Here is a 19,906-nt window from a genome sequence, read left to right on the forward strand (position 1 = left end):
GTTTTGATCTGCATTTCCCTGATTATTAGTGATGTTGAGAACCTTTTCATATACCTGTTGGCCTTTTCTATGTCTCCTTTGGAAAAATGTCTATTCATGTCCTTTGCCCATTTTTTAAACGTGTTATCTGGTGTTTTTTGCTATTGAATTATATGAGTTTCTTTTATATTTTGGATATTAACCCTTTATCTGATACACGGTTGCAAATATTTTCTCCCATTCCGTTGGCTGCCTTTTCATTTTGTTGATTGTTTCCTTTGCTGGGGAAAAATTTTCTAGTTTAATGTAGTCACATTTGTTTATTTTTGCTTTTGTTGCCTGTGCTTTTGGTGTCACATCTAAAAAAAAATCATTGCCAATGTCATGTAGCTTTCCCCCTATGTTTTCTTCTAGGAGATTTACAGTTTCAGGTCTTATGTTTAAGTCTTTAATCCATTTTGAGTTGATTTTTGTGTATGGTATAAGATGAAGTCTCAATTCCATTTTTTTGCATGTGGATTTCCTAGCACTATTTATTGAAGAGATTGTCCTTTTCCCATTGTGTGTTCTTGGAGCCTTTATCCATGATTAGTTGACCATATATGGATGTGTTTATTTCTGGGCTTTCTATTCTGTTTCATTGGTCTATGTGTCTGTTTTTATTCTAATACCATACTGCTTTTTTTTTTTTAAAGATGTTCAGTAAGGGGATCTTAACCCTTGACTTGGTGTTGTCAGCACCACGCTCTCCCAATTGAGCTAATTGGCCATCCCTATATAGGGATCCAAACTTGTGGCCTTAGTGTTATCAGCACCACACTCTCCCAAGTGAGCCATGGGCCAACGCTGTACCGTACTGTTTTGATTACTATAGCTTTGTAATATAATTTTAAATCAGGAAGCATGATGCCTCCAGCTTTGTTCTGCTTGCTCAAGATTGCTTTAGCTATTCATGGTCTTTTGTGTTTCCATATGAATTTTAGAATCGTTTTCTCTATTTCTATGAAAAACACCATTGGAATTTTGATAGGGATTTCATTGGATCTGTAGATCGCTTTGGGCAGTGCGAACATTTTGACAATACTGATTCTTCCAACCTGTGAACACAGGATATCTTTCCATTTATTTGTGTCGTCTTTGTTTCATCAATGTTTTATAGTTTTCAGTGTATGATCTTTCATTTCTTGGGTTAAATTTATTCCTAAGTATATTATTCTTTTCAATGCTGCTGTAATCAGAATTGTTTTCTTAATTTCTTTTTTTGGATAGTTTGTTGTTAGTGCATAGTAACACAACTGATTTTCATATATTGATTTTTGTATCCTGCACCTTTACTGAATTTGTTTATGAGTACTAAGAGCTTTTTGGTGGAGTCTTTAGGGTTTTCTATATACAAGATTCTGTCATCTGAAAACAGAGACAATTTAACTTCTTCCTTTCTGAATTGGGAGCCTTTTATTTCTTTTTCTTGCCTAATGCTTTGTCTAAAACTTCCAGTACTAAATTGAGCACAAGTGGCAAGAGTTGGCCTCCTTGTCTTGTTCCTGATTTTAGAAGAAAAGCTTTTAACTTTCCACAAGTATCTTGTGTTAGCTGTGGACTTGTCATATATAGTCTTTATTGTGTTAAGGTACATTCCTTCTATACCTAATTTGTTGAAAATTTTTATCATAAAAGGCTGTTAAATTTTTTCAAATGATTTTTCTTAATCTGTTAAGATCATATAGTTTTCATCCTTTATTCTGTTAACGTGGTGTATCACATTTATTGACTTGTGTATGTTGAACCATTCATCCTCACATCCCAGAGTTAAATCCCACTTGATCATGGTGTGTGATCCTTTTAAAGTGCTGTTGAGTTTGGTTTGCTAGTATTTTGTTGAGAACTTTTGCATCTATGTTCATCAGGGATATTGGACTGTAGTTTTCTTTTCTCATAGTGTCGTTGCCTGGCTTTGGTATCAGGGTAATGCTGGCCTTGTAAAATGAGTTTGAAAGTGCACCTTCCTCTTTAACTATATGGACAAATTTGAAAAGGATTGTCATTAATCCTTCTTTAAGTGTTTGGTAGAATTCACCAATGAAGCCATTAGGTGCCAGCCTTTTCTTTGATTACTGATTCAGTCTTCTTACTCATTACTGATCTGTTTGGATTTTCTATTTCTTTAAGAAGAATGTTCTTTTTTCTAAATTTAATAGAAATATATCTAGGATTTTGCATTTAGATGTGATGTTGACTCAGTTTGAAATAGATGTTCTTTATCATGTTAAGGAAGTGCTTTTTTTTCTTAATTTATAAGAATTGTTTCTTCTTCTCCTTCTCTTCCCCCTTGTTTCTCTCCCCACTCCTCTCTTTTTCTCCTGCCGCCTTTCTTCCACTTTTGGAATGACTGTTGACTTTCATAAATGCCTTTTATACATCAACTGAGATAATGCTATGATTTTCTAACTTTGATCAATTGATAGGATGGGTTGTGCTAAAAAGACTTCTTAATAGCTCATACCTTTGCATTCTTGCAACAAATCCTACTTGGTCCTGTGCTAATCTTTAATTTCCTAATACTATTTTCAGGATATCTGTAAGAAATATCTGTAGGTTTTTCTGGGCTATCTTTGACAGATTTTGCTTTCAGATTTAGCTAGTTTTAGAAAATGAATTCTGCAGCTTTCCATTCTCTTCTCTGTAAGAGTTTAAAGAGCGTTATCTGCCAATGGTAGACTTGTTAAAACTCACCACTAAAACATCTGGGCCTGGCATTTCGGGGTGCAGTTTTTTGGCAACTTACTTATTTCTTGGTCATTAGGGTTTTTTCACATTTTCCATATATTCTTGAATCAATTCTTGTAATTTACATTTTCCTAGGGAAAAATTATTATTTCCTCAAAATCTTAAAGATTAGCATAAAGCTCTACATAGAATTATTTTAAAATATTAAAATATCTTTATCCATAATGTCCTTTCTCATGTCAAATGTTACATTCTCTCTCTTTTCTTCATTAAACTCATCAGATATTTACGTATCCATTGATTTTTTTCAATGTCCTGGCTTTTGAATTTATTAATTAAGTCTACTTTATTAAGTTTTTTAATTCACTAAAAAATTTATTCCTTCTTTCTTCTGCCTGCATTGTTTTTGTTTCCCTAGCTTTGGGCATTAAATATTTAGTTTAGTTATTTTTATTCTCTGTTACTTAATTTCAAAAGCATTTTAGGGCTATACATTTTTCTCTGAGAATGATTTAGGATGCTTCTCACATTTTTATATGTAGTATCCCCATGTCATTAATTTTTAATGTTCTGTGATTGCCATTTTTATTTGCTCCTGGACTCAAAAGTTATTTAGGATAGCCGAGCATTGTTTCTTACATGGCAAATTGAACTTCTTATCATAATTCTTTTTTCTTTACAGACATGTTCAGGGAAGAGGGATGGTAGTGTGGGTGTTTGAAGGAGTGGTGTAAGGTTGTCAGCACACGCTCTTGCACACACAAACACTTTTCACCATATACTTCCCTGCCAGGTCTAATACTAGCCTCCAGTGGCAAAAACCAGAAGGTTTTATATAAAAAAGAAAATAACTCCTTACTGCATTGTGGTTGCAGTTCCCAGTTGCACATCACTTGGGTTGTTGTATAAAGTGGGAGTGTCTGTAAATGCTTTTGGAGAAGGTCAAAGAAAAGAATAAATATTACTAGAATTATACACACAAAAGAACCAAATATCCTGACATCACCTGACTATAATACTAAGTGATCCCATTGTGCATATTAGAAAACAAATCTTGGATGAGAAAAATATGGTTAATAGTTACAGTTAAAATTCTTTTTCAAAATCAAACTATATATTAAAGGGACCAAGGAAATTTACCCTTTATAATTATGGTAAAATTTTTTGCAAAGGAAAGGGCTTGGTTTTGTAATATAAATACTTTTTAAATGATCTGTTTTGACTTTCATTTGTTCATCTATCTTAGGGGCCTTTCCTAAGACAGGCTGTCCACTTTAGCGGCAGCCGTGTAAAGCCACATGGAGCTCTTTTCCTCAAGGGAACTTTCTGGTAATTTTTACTGATGCTCTGCAATTCATCTTCAACAATTTTTTCCCAAGTCACTCTGTGCAATTTCTGTAGTCCCACACAGTCCAGGCAATTTGAACATTCACTTGGGTCTATGGACTCTCCTTGCTATCTGTATATTGCGATTTTGCTAGAGGCATGGTTTCGCTTAGCACTGACTAGTCAGACAACAAAAACAAACTAGCAGGTTTCTGTTACTCCTACAGCATTTGGGTGCTACACTAGAAAGAACATTATCATCAAAGAATGATAAAGCAATATGTGTTAGGACAAGGTTACATGTTTTTCTTATTTTACTAGCCACTGCTGATAACAGTAAGAATTGAGGTCAAGGAACTTTTCAATTTAGGAAGCTTCTAAAAAACCATATGGAAATTTTGCATACATCACCATAACTTTAGAGCTCAATCTGTAAAGTTTCTGATTAAGTCAAGGTAGTTATGAAGTGCTAAGAATCTGGGTTTTGATATCAGACAGCTCTAGGTTTGAAATCTGCCTTATACTAGCTGTGTAACATCATGCAAATCAAATAACGCAAGTACTACTAGTAATAATAACAACACAGAGACTATCTAACACGTATTGGGCAACTACTTTATGCTACGTGGAGTTTTATACTTAATGCTTTTATAGTGTTTATATTTACTATCTCACTTAATCCTTATACAAACCTTGTATAATCCTTATACAAACCAAGTATTATCCTCACTTTATAAATGAGTAAAAGGAAGAACTTTATTGTTCAAGCACGCAGAGTTAGCATAGAATCTAGTACAGGAACCCAGTTATTCTGTGTCCATATTCCAAGGTTTTAGCCACATTCAACTGCCTTTCTGAGCCTCAGTTTCCTCATCTACAAGGTAAATCCAATAATAACTCTCATAGGGCTGGCAGGAGGAGCAGGGAACATGTAGTAAGGCACAGTGCAGTGACTGCTTCTAGAACTGTCATTCATTACTGCTGGTGGTGTTGCTATTAAAAGTGATTGTACCATTAGTCAGTTTCTTAAGGAAGGATTCACACATCCTTTGTTCTTTGCACACATATTTCTATGAACAGAACCAAGCTCTGCTAACTTAGAAAATGCTAGTAAACTCTCTACAGCTTCAGCAGGGCCAATGAGCAAGGTCGACTGATGACTCAAGCACCCTATAGGTTTCCACTTGGAGGCCTGCCTAAAGATGTACACTCTCCAGTAATGTGCTCCATGTGGTAAGATAGTTAGTTCTTTCCTTTGGAGCCATGAGCATATAAGTATGGATCTGGGCCCACAGTCCACAGTGTAATCTGTGTCTTTTGCTTCTTCCATAAAGAGAAGATTTTTCCTTCTGGGGGTTCTGTCTGGCATTCTACATGGAATTTTGCCCGGGCAAGTTTATGGAGTTATCTGACCTATAGCATCATATCCATCTCAGTGCAAAACAGCCACATCCAAGGCAGCAGACTAGTTCAACAGTCCTCACCTTAGTGGCAGTCCCTTCTTAATCCAGAGCAGTGTTACAAAGCACCAGTGACTACTTAATTGTGAGCTTAAAGGCTGGATGAGTAAAGATTAAAGACATATATCCATGCTATAGAAATACTTTTAGACCACACGTAGAGGATGCAACAGCTGCCCTGTAAAGCCTCCCTTGCACCAAGAAATGCTTGTCCGGAGCAGGCAGGACTGTCCAGACAGCTTCGAATCCTCAGAGGAGCCTGCTGGTTATCACCCAATGTTCTCTCGCCCCACAACATATGGGCAGGCAGGGGATGCACAGCGCTACATCTGGAGCTCCTGCGGCTCGCTGTTCTACAGCCAGAATGGCTCCAAACCATGGGTTTTATGAAAAGTACTTAGCTAGTGTGTTACACAACTGTTTACATACCTCCCAGGCTAAAATTTCCTTTTCTAAAGCAGTGTTTCTCAACATGTAGACCTGGGTCTACCTGCCTCAGAATCACCTGGGTGCTTGTTAGAAATGCAGATGCCTATTCATATTTGTCTATTTATTAGTTTATTGTTTGTCCCTCTTGTTAGCATATAAACCCTGGAGAGGTTCTGTTTACCCAGGTGTCCTGGCTCCTAGAACCGTGTTTGGCACATAGTAAGTATTCAATAAATATTTATGGAATGAATTAATTCCTAAACCCTATACTGACCTGCTAAATCAAAGTCCCTACTAACAGGACCAAGGAATCTGCATTTTATTTTATTTTATTTTTTTTTAATTTTATTTTGTCGATATACATTGTAGCTGATTATTGCTTCCCATCACCAAACCCTCCCTCCCTTCTCCCTCCCCCCCTCCCCCCCGACAATGTCCTTTCTGTTTGCTTGTTGTATCAACTTCAAATAATTGTGGTTGTTATATCTTCTTCCCCCCCCCGGTTTGTGTGTGTGTGTGTATGTGTGTGTGTGAATTTATATATTAATTTTTAGTTCCCTCCAATAAGTGAGAACATGTGGTATTTCTCTTTCTGTGCCTGACTTGTTTCACTTAATATAATTCTCTCAAGGTCCATCCATGTTGTTGCAAATGGCAGTATTTCATTCGTTTTTATAGCTGAGTAGTATTCCATTGTGTAGATGTACCACATTTTCCGTATCCACTCATCTGATGATGGGCATTTGGGCTGGTTCCAACTCTTGGCTATTGTAAAGAGTGCTGCGATGAACATTGGGGAACAGGTATACCTTCGACTTGATGATTTCCATTCCTCTGGGTATATTCCCAACAGTGGGATGGCTGGGTCGTATGGTAGATCTATTTGCAATTGTTTAAGGAACCTCCATACCATTTTCCATAGAGGCTGCACCATTTTGCAGTCCCACCAACAATGTATGAGAGTTCCTTTTTCTCCGCAGCCTCGCCAGCATTTATCGTTCAGAGTCTTTTGGATTGTAGCCATCCTAACTGGGGTTAGATGGTATCTCAATGTGGTTTTGATTTGCATTTCCCGGATGCTGAGTGATGTTGAGCATTTTTTCATATGTCTGTTGGCCATTTGGATATCTTCCTTAGAGAAATGCCTACTTAGCTCTTTTGCCCATTTTTTAATTGGGTTGCTTGTTTTCTTCTTGTAAAGTTGTTTGAGTTCCTTATATATTCTGGATATTAATCCTTTGTCAGATGTATATTTTGCAAATATTTTCTCCCACTCTGTTGGTTGTCTTTTAACTCTTTTAATTGTTTCTTTTGCTGTGCAGAAGCTTTTTAGTTTGATATAATCCCATTTGTTTATTTTTCCTTTGGTTGCCCGTGCTTTTGGGGTCGTATTCATGAAGTCTGTGCCCAGTCCTATTTCCTGAAGTGTTTCTCCTATGTTTTCTTTAAGAAGTTTTATTGTCTCAGGGTGTATATTTAAATCCTTAATCCATTTTGAGTTGATTTTAGTATACGGTGAGAGGTATGGATCTAGTTTCATTCTCCTGCATATCGATATCCAGTTATCCCAGCACCACTTGCTGAAGAGGCAGTCCCTTCGCCACTGAATAGGCTTGGTGCCTTTGTCAAAGATCAGATGGCAGTAAGTGTGTGGGTTGATTTCTGGATTCTCTATTCTATTCCATTGGTCAGTGTGTCTGTTTTTATGCCAGTACCATACTGTTTTGGTTATTATAGCTTTGTAGTATAGCTTAAAGTCAGGTAGTGTTATGCCTCCAGCTTTATTTTTTTTTGCTGAGCATTGCTTTGGCTATTCGTGGTCTTTTATTGTTCCATATAAATGTCTGAATAGTTTTTTCCATTTCTGAGAAAAATGTCTTTGGAATTTTGATGGGGATTGCATTGAATTTGTATATCACTTTGGGTAGTATGGACATTTTCACTATGTTGATTCTTCCAATCCAAGAGCATGGAATATCTTTCCATCTTCTTGTATCCTCTCTAATTTCTCTCAGCAGTGGTTTGTAGTTCTCATTATAGAGATTTTTCACATCCTTGGTTAACTCAATTCCTAAGTATTTTATTTTTTTGGTGGCTATTGTAAATGGGCAGGCTTTCTTGATTTCTCCTTCTGCATGTTCACTATTGGAGAAAAGAAATGCTACTGATTTTTGTGTGTTGATTTTGTATCCTGCTACTGTGCTGAAATCATTTATCAATTCCAACAGTTTTTTTGTAGAGGTTTTAGGCTGTCCGATATATAGGATCATGTCATCTGCAAACAGGGACAGTTTGACTTCATCTTTTCCAATCTGGATGCCCTTTATTTCCTTCTCTTCTCTGATTGCTCTGGCTAGTACTTCCAACACTATGTTGAATAGAAGTGGTGAGAGTGGGCATCCTTGTCTAGTGCCTGTTCTTAAAGGAAAAGCTTTCAGCTTTTCCCCATTCAGGATGATATTGGCAGTGGGTTTGGCATATATGGCTTTAATTATGTTGAGATACTTTCCCTCTATACCTAACTTATAGAGGGTCTTTGTCATGAATGAGTGCTGAACTTTATCAAATGCTTTTTCAGCATCTATAGAGATGATCATATGGTCCTTGTGTTTGAGTTTATTAATATGGTGTATCACATTTATTGATTTGCGTATGTTGAACCAACCTTGCATCCCTGGGATGAATCCCACTTGATCGTGATGAATAATTTTTCGTATGTGTTGCTGTATTCTGTTTGCTAGTATTTTAGTGAGGATTTTTGCATCTATATTCATCAAGGATATCGGCCTGTAGTTTTCTTTTTTGGTTATATCTTTACCTGGTTTTGGTATCAGGATGATGTTTGCTTCATAGAATGAGTTTGGGAGATTTGCGTCCGTTTCAATCTTTTGGAATAGTTTGTAAAGAATCGGTGTCAATTCCTCTTTGAATGTTTGGTAAAATTCTGCTGTGAATCCATCTGGTCCTGGGCTTTTCTTTGTTGGGAGCCTTCTGATAACAGCTTCAATCTCCTTTATTGTTATTGGTCTGTTCAAATTTTCTACGTCTTCACGGTTCAGTTTTGGGAGCTTGTGTGTGTCCAGAAATTTATCCATTTCCTCCAGATTTTCAAATTTGTTGGCGTATAGTTGTTTATAGTAGTCTCGAATGATTCCTTGTATTTCAGATGAATCAGTTGTAATATCGCCTTTTTCATTTCTAATTTTTGTTATTTGAGTCTTCTCTCTTCTTTTTTTTGTTAGCCATGCTAATGGTTTGTCAATTTTATTTATCTTTTCAAAAAACCAACTTTTTGATTTGTTGATCTTTTGAATTGTTTTTTGGTTTTCAATTTCATTCAGTTCTGCTCTGATCTTAATGATTTCTTTCCGTCTGCTAACTTTAGGATTGGATTGTTCTTGTTTTTCTAGTTCTTTAAGGTGAAGTGTTAGGTTGTTCACTTGCCATCTTTCCATTCTTCTGAAGTGAGCATTTAATGCAATAAATTTTCCCCTCAATACTGCTTTTGCAGTATCCCACAGGTTTTGGTATGATGTATCATTGTTTTCATTAGTTTCAATAAACTTTTTGATTTCCTGCTTGATTTCTTCTTGGACCCATATGTCATTAAGTAGAATGCTGTTTAATTTCCATGTGTTTGTATAGTTTCCAGAGTTTTGTTTGTTATTAATTTCTAGTTTTAATCCATTGTGGTCTGAGAAGATACATGGGATAATTCCAATTTTTTTGAATTTATTGAGACTTGATTTGTGACCTAATATGTGATCTATCCTGGAGAATGATCCATGTGCTGATGAGAAGAATGAATATTCTGAGGTTGTTGGGTGGAATGTTCTGTAGATATCTGCCAATTCCAATTGGTCTAGAGTCTTGTTTAGATCTTGTGTTTCTCCACTGATTCTTTGCCTAGATGATCTGTCTAATATTGACAGTGGAGTGTTCAGGTCCCCTGCTATTATGGTATTAGTGTCTATTACCTTCTTTAGGTCTAATAGAGTTTGTTTTATAAATCTGGCTGCTCCAACATTGGGTGCGTACATATTTATGATTGTTATGTCTTCTTGATGGATCAGTCCTTTTATCATTAAGTAGTGTCCCTCATTGTCTCTTTTTATGGTTTTTAGTTTAAAGTCTATTTTGTCAGATATAAGAATAGCCACTCCAGCTCGTTTTTCTTTTCTGTTTGCATGGTAAATCTTTTTCCATCCTTTCACTCTTAGTCTGTGTGAATCTTTATGGGTGAGGTGGGTCTCTTGTAGGCAGCATATAGTTGGGTCCTGCTTTTTAATCCAGTCAGCCAGTCTGTGTCTTTTAATTGGGGAATTTAAGCCTTTAACATTAAGAGTTGTTATTGAAAGGTGTTGATTTATTCCTAGCATTTTATTGGTTGTTTGGTTGTCTTAGGTGTCTTTTGTTCCTTGCTTTCTGATTTACTGTTTGGTTTCTTTGTTTGTTGGTTCCTTAGGTTGTAGATAGTGTTTTTGTTAGCTTGTTTTCTCTTCATGAATGCCATTTTTATTGTACTAGCGGGTTTAGATTTTTCTTAGGTTTTTATGGCAGTGGTAGTTATTTTTCAGGAACCAAACCCAGTACTCCCTTGAGGATTTCTTGTAAGGGTGGTCTTGTGGTAGTGAACTCCCGCAGTTTTTGTTTGTCTGAGAAATATACTATTTGCCCCTCATTTCGGAAGGATAGCCTTGCAGGGTAGAGTATTCTTGGCTGGCAATCTTTGTCTTTTAGTATTTTGAAAATATCATCCCATTCCTTTCTAGCTTTTAGGGTTTGTGATGAAAAGTCTGATGTTAACCTGATTGGGGCTCCCTTATAGGTGATTTGACGCTTCTCTCTTGCAGCTTTTAAGATTCTCTCTTTGTCTCTGAGTTTTGCCAATTTGACTATGACATGTCTTGGAGAAGGCCTTTTTGGGTTGAATACATTTGGAGATCGTTGAGCTTCCTGGATCTGAAGATCTGTGATTTTTCCTATACCTGGGAAGTTTTCTGCCACTATTTTGTTGAATATGTTTTCAATGGAATCTCCATTTTCCTCCCCTTCTGGAATACCCATGACTCGGATATTTGAGCGCTTGAGGTTGTCTGATATCTCTCTCAGATTTTCTTCCATGTCCTTGATTCTTTTTTCTTTCTTTTTGTCTGCTTGTGTTATTTCTAACAGCCCATCTTCAAGTTCAGAGGTTCTCTCTTCAACTTCGACAAGCCTGCTGGTTAAACTCTCCGTTGTGTTTTTTATTTCGCTGAATAACTTCTTCAGTTCAGCAAGTTCTGCTACATTTTTTTTCAGGACATTGATTTCCTTGTATATTTCCTCTTTCAGATCCTGTATACTTTTCCTCATTTCGTCATGATGTCTAGCTGAGTTTTCTTGTATCTCATTCAGTTTCCTTAGAATTATCACTCGAAATTCCTTGTCAGTTATTTCAAGGGCTTCTTGTTCTATAGGATCTAGAGTATGAGATTTATTAACTTTTGGTGGTGTACTTTCTTGATTTTTTGTATTTCTGGTGTCTTTTTTTTGGTGTTTATTCATTGTGGCAGGGGGTTTCACAGTCCACCGGTTTGAGACTAATGACTAACTAGGATGTTGCTGTGGTTGCCAATTTGGTATGGCTCCCGCCGTGACTGCTCAGTTGGCCTCTAGTGTCTTGTGTGTGTGGTTGCCTCGGGTCTTGGGCTTCTCCGGGGATCCACCTTTCTGGTCAGCTTGTACTCTGCTGGGCTGGTGGATCACGCACCACAGGGTGTGTGATCTCTGTTGAGCTTTCACTTTCTGTACAGGACTTCTCCCCGTTCCATGTGCTCTGGCCCAGGCTGTTAGATCGTGCAGTGGCGACCCCACCAGGTGTGTGGTTTCTGTCGAGTCTCCGCCTCCCTGGCCGCACGTCTCCCCCCTCTGTGCACACTGTGCTGGGCTGGGGTGTGTCTTCTGCACCCCTCGTCTATCAGCTGGGCCTTCAAGACCCTGCTCAGCACCGCCTCGCCCAGGAAGTCTACCAGGTTTCTGCTAGGCACAGACGACCGGTCTCTCTGGGTGCCTTTGTAGCACTGTGTAGATCTTTCTCGGGTCTTGTTCACCTTTGTATCCCCCCAGTATAAACCGAGTCTAGTGCCCGCCTGCAGCCTGCTCTCCGGCAGGTTCTAGCGGACCTGGGAACTCTCCTACCACACTATTCCCAACCAGAAATTCATTAGGCTTTTTTCCAAACTGGTGGTCGCAAAGATGGTATCTGCCTCCCAGTAACAGGAAGTTTACCGGGCCGGAGTCCAGGGTGTGGTGGAGTGACAGTCGGCCCGCCCGTATTTCCTAGCCCTCCCAACACTGGTCGGGACGCCCCACACCCCCAGCCCTGCCAGAGAACCGCGGAGGGAGTGGGAGAGGAGGCCGGTCCGCAGGCTCCGGAAAGCCCCGTGCCAGGCCAAGCAAATGGGCTCAGTGATGGCCGATCAGGGCGGAGCTGCCCGCACCTAGGAAAATGGAGGCAGCACTGGGGCAGTGAGTGGCCTGGTGGTGCAGGCGGGAGCCGGGTGGGCAGGGATCATTCACAGAGCTGTGCCAGGGATCACTCACAGTGCTGTGCCAGGTCGGGCGCTCGCTCTGTCTCTGGTTTGTTGCCTTCCGTGTTCTCGGCGCTGCCGCCTCGGGCTGTTCAGTCGCAGCGCCGAGGAATCTGCATTTTAAACAAATATTTAGATGATTCTTATGCACACTAAATTTTAAGAACCAGTGTTCCAAAGTAATTTGGGCAATTCTAAGATGAATCAAAAGGTGAAAGGTTTTCTCCCCAGAGATCCCCATACCACTGTCTGGTCAGACATTAAGGTAAAGTAAACATATTAATTTCCTTGGGTTAAGCTTTTCCTTCTAGTTGCATACCTCCAACAATTATATATCTACCACCTGCCATATGCCAAGCCCTGGGTTCCTAACTGGACAAAACAAATACTTGGGCTTGGAAGGCAGAGTGCCTGAAGACATCTAGAGCCTGCCCTGCCAGGAGCCACACCGCCTCTTTCCACTCTGCCAAACACAAACACTTGGAGGTGATTATTATACAAGCCTGCTCCCTCCTGCTGCCCAGAGCTCACTAACATGGAAATGAAACAGACTATATGTTCATTGCTGTTTTCCCGGAAGGCTTGAATGACACCTCTACTCCATCAAAGCCAGATATTATCTTAAAAGATTTCTCTTATCTTAAAACAATCCAACTTTTCCAAATGGCTTTCCTATATGTTTGGCCCCTTCGAATTTGTTCCGGGAGCTTGGCATTTTACGTCTAAGGTGCAACCTGGCCTTTTACCAGCATTTGATCTGGGGCAGTCACTTCACTCTTTGTTTCCTCATTTGAAAAACAAAAGTGCTAGACTGGAATCAGCTCTCAAGCCCCTTCCAATTCTGATGTACCGTAATCTGTGACTTCTCAGTGACACCTCACCACCTTCTACGTAACAAAATGTCCTGATGTGACTAGATGACCAAATAGTGATTGTCAATCGAGTCTACCTAAAATTCTCCAAGTCAGAAGTGTTTAGCTTGTGGTAGACTGGATAAGTTCTAGATCTGCAAAACAATTTCTAAGAATTCTCTCTCTCAGCTTCCATGTTTACCTACAAAAATATTATGGCAATTTTAATGTGCTTGAAATTGTATTTAAAAGATAAATGTAATACCCAAATTTCCTCTGAAATGTGAACATTTTGTTTATATCAGGACCAGAGCAAGGTGTTTTAGCCTGATCTACGGAGAGGTTGAACATCAGTGCTTTAAGTGATGCCCCCAGGCAAGGCTGTGAAGTGTGGGGAGAAATGCAGGGAGTGAGATGCTCCCTAGGGCTCTTTTCCCCAACCCAACCACTCTACCTTCCATCCCCTAGTCTCTAAGAAGCCCCCCAAGGGTGGGTTGCTCTGAATCTGGGTCTGCATTCTTCTCACCAAATGTACCTGTAATGCCCTCTATTCCATTCCAGCCCGCCAAACTAATTAATAGTAACTTGTCCGTTACCATTGCCTAGGTCATTGCATTTGAACTGCCTTTCTTTGGAAAACAGCTTTACCCAATTCAGTGGTTCTCAGTGCTTGGAGGTTTAATGTCTGCTTTATATTACAACTATTTTTATCATATATCCTTTATCAGCCTGAAATGAAAATTGTAGAAAATATAACTTACCTAGTTGCTGTACAATGTCCAAATTATTTCAAAAAATAAAGATATGTTAAAGAAGCAATTTTCAATAAAATAACATATTTCAATTTGCAAAAGCGTAGGCAGGACAACACTAGGAGATGTAATGAAGTAGGCCAATGCTTGCTGTGAGTCTGGACTCACAGGGACAGCTACAAATCTAGCATTGAGCTAGCAACCAATATCAAAACTCCACTCACTGCTCACTAAATGACATCCCCCAACCATTTGTTGTGACAACCACCTTTTCCATAAGCTACTTTTCCAAATTGTCTTTTCAAAACCTGGATCAATGACCCTGATATGAAAAGTGTAGCCATTTTAGCAAACTTAAGAGAACTATTTTGGTTTAAAGAATATTTCACTGTCTCCAGTGCCATGTGACTACTCTGTCTGTCCTTTCTGTTTTTTTCCCAAAGTGTTAAAATAAGAACATCACACTGCATTAAAAAACCTCAACAATTAAAGCTAACATTTATTGAATGCTTGCCACATGTCAAGCCCTTTTAAAATTATTTAGTATTTATTAACTTATTTAATCCTCATAACTCAGTAACTAATATTATTTTCCATGGATATTAGGCACAGGAAGGTAAGTAACTTACCTAAGATCACACATCTAGCCACATCTAGGTTCTTATAGAAATCAATTCCTCTGATTGTCATCATGGTAAGCAAAATACTATCTGTGTTATTTATTTATTTATTTTAATTTTAGGAAAGAAACATTTCATAGGTAAAAAAAAAATGTTTCGTTCTCTGATGCCTTCCTATCTAAAGGTCAGAAATTCGAACTCATGAGTTTTTGGCCTGCTTTATGCTTTTAGCACTTGGAATGTAATTAGGTAGTTTTTTGACTTGATGGTTTCATTCAAATGTTTCAGAATGGATTTTCTCTTCTTGGCATTTCATCTATATGTAAAATTGCAGGTTCATTCATTAGAAGACTTGGAATAAAAATGTTTTTCTGCACTCTCCTTTCATTGCCAAATGTCTTGCTCCAAATCAGGCTTGTTTTAACTAAATTAAGAGGACGACTTAAAAAGCAGTGTCTGTGCAGAGTAGAGGGACATTGTGGCAGTTCTACAGCACAGTGTGGTGGGGAGTCTCCCAAATGTGCCAGAAATGACAGCCATGCTTCATTCGGGAAGGTAAATGCATCTCTTCCTGGAAACAGCCAAGGAGTTGTTTTAACTGAGCATTATTATCAATGGTTTAGGGTTGGACTTCACCTTCATGTGGCTATTTATACTGTAAAGACAAAGAAGTAAATTACTCAAAGCAAACCTATATTTCTTTCTCCTTTCAGAGGGAAAATGATCCCATCTGATCTTGAAAGAAGGATACTTGAAGCCAAACAGAAAGTAAGTTTTATAGGGAGCTTTATCCAGTCCATAAAAAGCTGCAGATGCACATTTCTATTTCCATCTAATGGAGAATAAACTTTGATTTTATTTTTAAAAGAGAGTCCAAACTTGAATTTCCCAGCTTTAATGAAAATGTGGAATTCTGTATCCAATCATTATTTATTTCTTTGAGTTATAGGCTCTGTTTTAGAAAAACCCAAGTTGGAGAATAAATAATATATACAGAGCTATTGTAATAGTTTCCAAAACATTTGTCTTCCCATGTGCTGAGGATTGGCATTAAACAGACACTCATTTGAAACATCATTTTTATACATGGAAATATCAGGCTGCTAATGCATCATGTGAGTTATTGTTATGTGGTTATTTGAGAAGCCAATTTTTTCTGCCTAGATGCATGCTGATATGATTGACTCTCCAAACATCTTATTTTGCAGGAAGCGATTTAGAACTCTTTTTAGAAGTAACACGTTCTGAAAACCTGACAAAGATTCCCACAGAGCTTTAGAAAGTCATTTAATCCCCTGATGGTTTGCAAGTCAGAGAGTTTGTTTTTAAAATTCTCTGTTTAACTTTCAGTAGATGTAATCTACAGTTCCTGGTCTAATGACATTCACATGTATTTTATTACTATGAACTCAGGAATAACTCTTTATTTTCAGATGCCTTTGTTTTTTTTCTACAAAGTGGCAGCAGGAGGTTTCACTCATTCTCAAAAGAACTACTTAGAATCACTTCTAGTGACATGAAGTTTAAGATTAAACCTTTGCTGCCACCTAAAGACTGACTCTGTAACATCATGCTCTACAAACCAACAGGACAGAGTCGTTATGGAATGAGCAGCTAGGTTGATCCTGTCTGTGGCATTCTTTGCCTTCTTATGCCAGCAGCCTATTATTGTAATCAGTTTTCATTTAGCCACGACCGGACAGGATGAGGACTACCTAGATGGATGAAAGTCATGGCTTATTGTTTAGCCCCATGTGAACCCTCCACTCTAAGACTCCAAATAAATTATCTAAATAGGAATTTTCAAAATAAGAATAATGGGCTGTTCAGAGTTCCATCTCTGTACTCCTGTCTGCTCATTTAAGGAGATTTAGTAAGTTTAGAGACCCTGTTGTGAAGGAGGAAGATGAGCAAGTTAACAAGGCAGTACAAAGGGCCAGAAAATCTACCCAGGATATATGAATGACTTGTGAACATCACTGACAGTCTCTGGGTTCAGTAAAGCCTCTTCTGAGAACCAGAATGTCTGTTCTCATAAGGCAACTGTCAGGTTCAGCAGAATGGCCTGGAGAACTCAAATTCTGGAGAGTGAACCTCGGTTCATACCCCAGACTGCAGGGTGTCCATAACCTTTCTGATGGTTCCAAAAATGCAGATGTGTGCGGTATGGGGAGAATTTCCATTGTTATTAAGCAGCTTTTTAAAAGAATCCTTGAACCCCTGTTTTATTTTATTTGGGGCTTTCTCATTTTGTGTAGGGTTTTGTTCCTTTCCTTGTGAGTGCCACAGCTGGAACCACTGTGTATGGAGCATTTGATCCCCTCTTAGCTGTCGCTGACATTTGCAAAAAGTATAAAATCTGGATGCATGTAGATGTAAGTATCCCCTTGCAACTAGCCACTAAAATGTCCTTGCACATTTTTCACCTGAGGCTCATGGAATGAAATTTGTTTTCTCTTTTTACTTTAGCAGCTTATTTTCAGAATGGTGATATTTAAAATTTTACAGATTGCAGAGACAAGTTAGCATACTACTCACATAGAACATGGCCTGAAGCTGATTATGCCTTAATGTTCCCAGTGTGATAATATTTTATTTCTATGGCCAGTACGTAAGCTGAGCACTTAGTTCTCAATTCACTGAGCCATGACTTCCATGGAGGACTATATCTACACACACAGTCACACACACGCAGATCTTCCTTCTTTACAAGGTTGATCCAAAGGGTAAAAAGGAGTTGTGTTTATATAGGAAACCCAGACGATAAAAAAACTTATACTCAAGTTGGGTATTCTTATTTTGGGGTAGGATATCAGGCTTGACAACTTACTAGGGAATATGGACCACCAAATTTCCAATTTCTTAGCTTGGTCAGCAAGAAGATAAACTGTATTTGAGATATTTTGATGCCAGGCCTAGTCACATGAAAAAATAATGGAGATGTGCCCACCAGAACATTTTTAAATGAAAAAAAAAAATTAACTTTTAGAAAGATGAATTCAAAGGAAATAAGTTTAGATCAGTATCACTCAAAGTGTGGTTTGAAGATCAGCTGCCATCAGCAAATTGTTTGTTAATGGCTCATCCTGAGATAAGGAGTTTGAGCCAAACCATCACTAATCACAAACCATCACAAATTAAGCACAATGTTTGGTTCAGCTGATATTTTTTTCACTGCAAGACTTTCTCAGTGAAGGAAACCATACGTTGATGTACGTTTTGGCACAAGATCCTTAGGTCGTTGTGGGCCAGTACTTTGAGGAGCACTGGCTTAGATCGTTTTGGCTTTATAATAAGTACTTGGACCAAATTAATTCCCATTTCTTCAGGAGGAGAAAACTTCCACAGGCTAAGCTGGGTAAATTTCCATTATTCCAGAGTTAACTTGAATAGCAATTACCAATTTTCTTTTCCTTTTCTGATTCACAGTGTGAGTTGTTCATTAGGCTACCAGATACCCTTCCATTTTACACATGAAGACACTGAGAAAAAGGTACCACCGGTGACCCAGGTCTCAGAACTGGAAAGCCTGGTAGACCTTGATGGCTGTTTCAGGAAGAAGATAACTTGACTACTTTAGAATTTCTTTTTTTTTTTTTTTAATTTTATTTTGTCAATATACATTGTGGCTGATTATTGTTCCCCATCACCAAAACCTCCCTCCCTCCTTCCTCCCCCCTCCCCCCCAACAATGTCCTTTCTGTTTGCTTGTCTATCAACTTCATAACTTGACTACTTTAAAAATAGGAATGTCTGTGTGTCCTGAGCCATCAGAGGCTGTGGTCTTTCCTCCAGGCTTTCTCCTTAAATTAGAACTAGCAGATCTTCTAACCAGTTATATTAGCTTTTCTTTGAAACATAACAAGTTTACCACTTATTAGTTTTAATGTCCATACATTCTAAAAACTAGGAAAAAAATCTTAAAGTATTACACATTTGGAAAATGGACCGTTTTTCAAAGTGTGAAATAACTGAAATTACAACAAAATGGGGGGAAGCAATTATACTATAATAAGGTTTTTTTTTCTTTAAAATTATCCCAGAATTATTTTTACACACAGAGTGAAGAATGTCAACATTTTCAAGTGAAATTCATCTTGACATTCTATTTTTTAATTGATCTGCCTTTTGAATTTTTATTTTTATTTTTATTTTTTTATTTATTTATTGGCAGCTGGCCAGGAAGGGGATTCAACACTTGACCTTGGGGTAATCAGCATCATGCTCTAACCAAGTGAGCGAACCAGCCCTTAAGGAGATTACTACATCAATTTGAATCTTCAGACTTGAGTACAAATTTTTGAGGGATGTGTTCTAATTGTTCAGCTAATTGACTGGTACAAATCTTTCCTACTTGTGGTTTTTGTTGTGTTTTGTTTGACACAGTCATTATCTTAGCCAAAATTTCACATCAGTTTCAGAATTTTCCTTGCAACTTAGAAGCTGTTTAATAGGCCCCAAGCCCATCTTCTCTACCTTCAACTCTGGAGACCATAGGGTTCCTCGTTCTGAGAACATGGGCTTTACTAGGATTAATAATGATGGTGATGGACTGAGGGAAGGATCTTTCTCTATCTCAAGCAGATTGAAGAAATGTGCCCCAGTTTGACTCCTTACACTCATGTAAATGTGGCTTAGAGTCTGAGAATTTGAAATGACCCCCAATTTAATTTTTGAGGGCCTTGTACCAGAAGAAGGTGGCCAACCCTATAAGTAGCCTGGGGTCAAGGAGATCACTTTCACCCTGTGACACTCTCAGTAGTCTGGACGATGCCAAACTATAGAAATATAGGCAATGACAAACCGCTACCATTTTCCTTGTATTATCTTCTTTTTCAGGCAGCTTGGGGCGGGGGATTACTGATGTCCCAGAAACACAAGTGGAAACTAAGTGGCGTGGAGAGGTATGTGCATTTATCTTGTTAACAGCATAAAGTGTTGAAAGCTAAATGTGAAGAGTAAATTACACTCAAATTTCCAGGAACTCCTGGAATAAGGTGAGCCCACTCTGTTCAGTACTTCTGTGCCTTGCCTTGTATGATATTACATTCGTGATTTACATTATTTGTAAACAACAAAACAATCAAATCCTACATCAAATGACTCAGGTAGAATGCCTCTCAGACATAGAGATTCCTGTCTGGGATCTATTCCTGGGATCTCTGAACCAACCACCAAAATTGTTTAAAA

General features: G+C 38.2%; 1 protein-coding gene across 1 annotated transcript in view; it reads left to right on the plus strand.

Annotated features, from left to right (window-relative positions):
* GAD2 (glutamate decarboxylase 2) overlaps positions 1-19,906 on the plus strand; it is an 80,194-nt gene that overhangs the window by 36,705 nt on the left and 23,583 nt on the right. The window contains exons 9-11 of the mRNA XM_063100260.1: positions 15,430-15,484; positions 16,975-17,091; positions 19,556-19,620. Coding sequence (XP_062956330.1) covers positions 15,430-15,484; positions 16,975-17,091; positions 19,556-19,620 — 237 coding nt within the window. The remainder of the gene's footprint in view (positions 1-15,429; positions 15,485-16,974; positions 17,092-19,555; positions 19,621-19,906) is intronic.

The sequence above is a fragment of the Cynocephalus volans genome, chromosome 6, assembly GCF_027409185.1.
Source record: "Cynocephalus volans isolate mCynVol1 chromosome 6, mCynVol1.pri, whole genome shotgun sequence".
Taxonomy (NCBI): domain Eukaryota; kingdom Metazoa; phylum Chordata; class Mammalia; order Dermoptera; family Cynocephalidae; genus Cynocephalus; species Cynocephalus volans.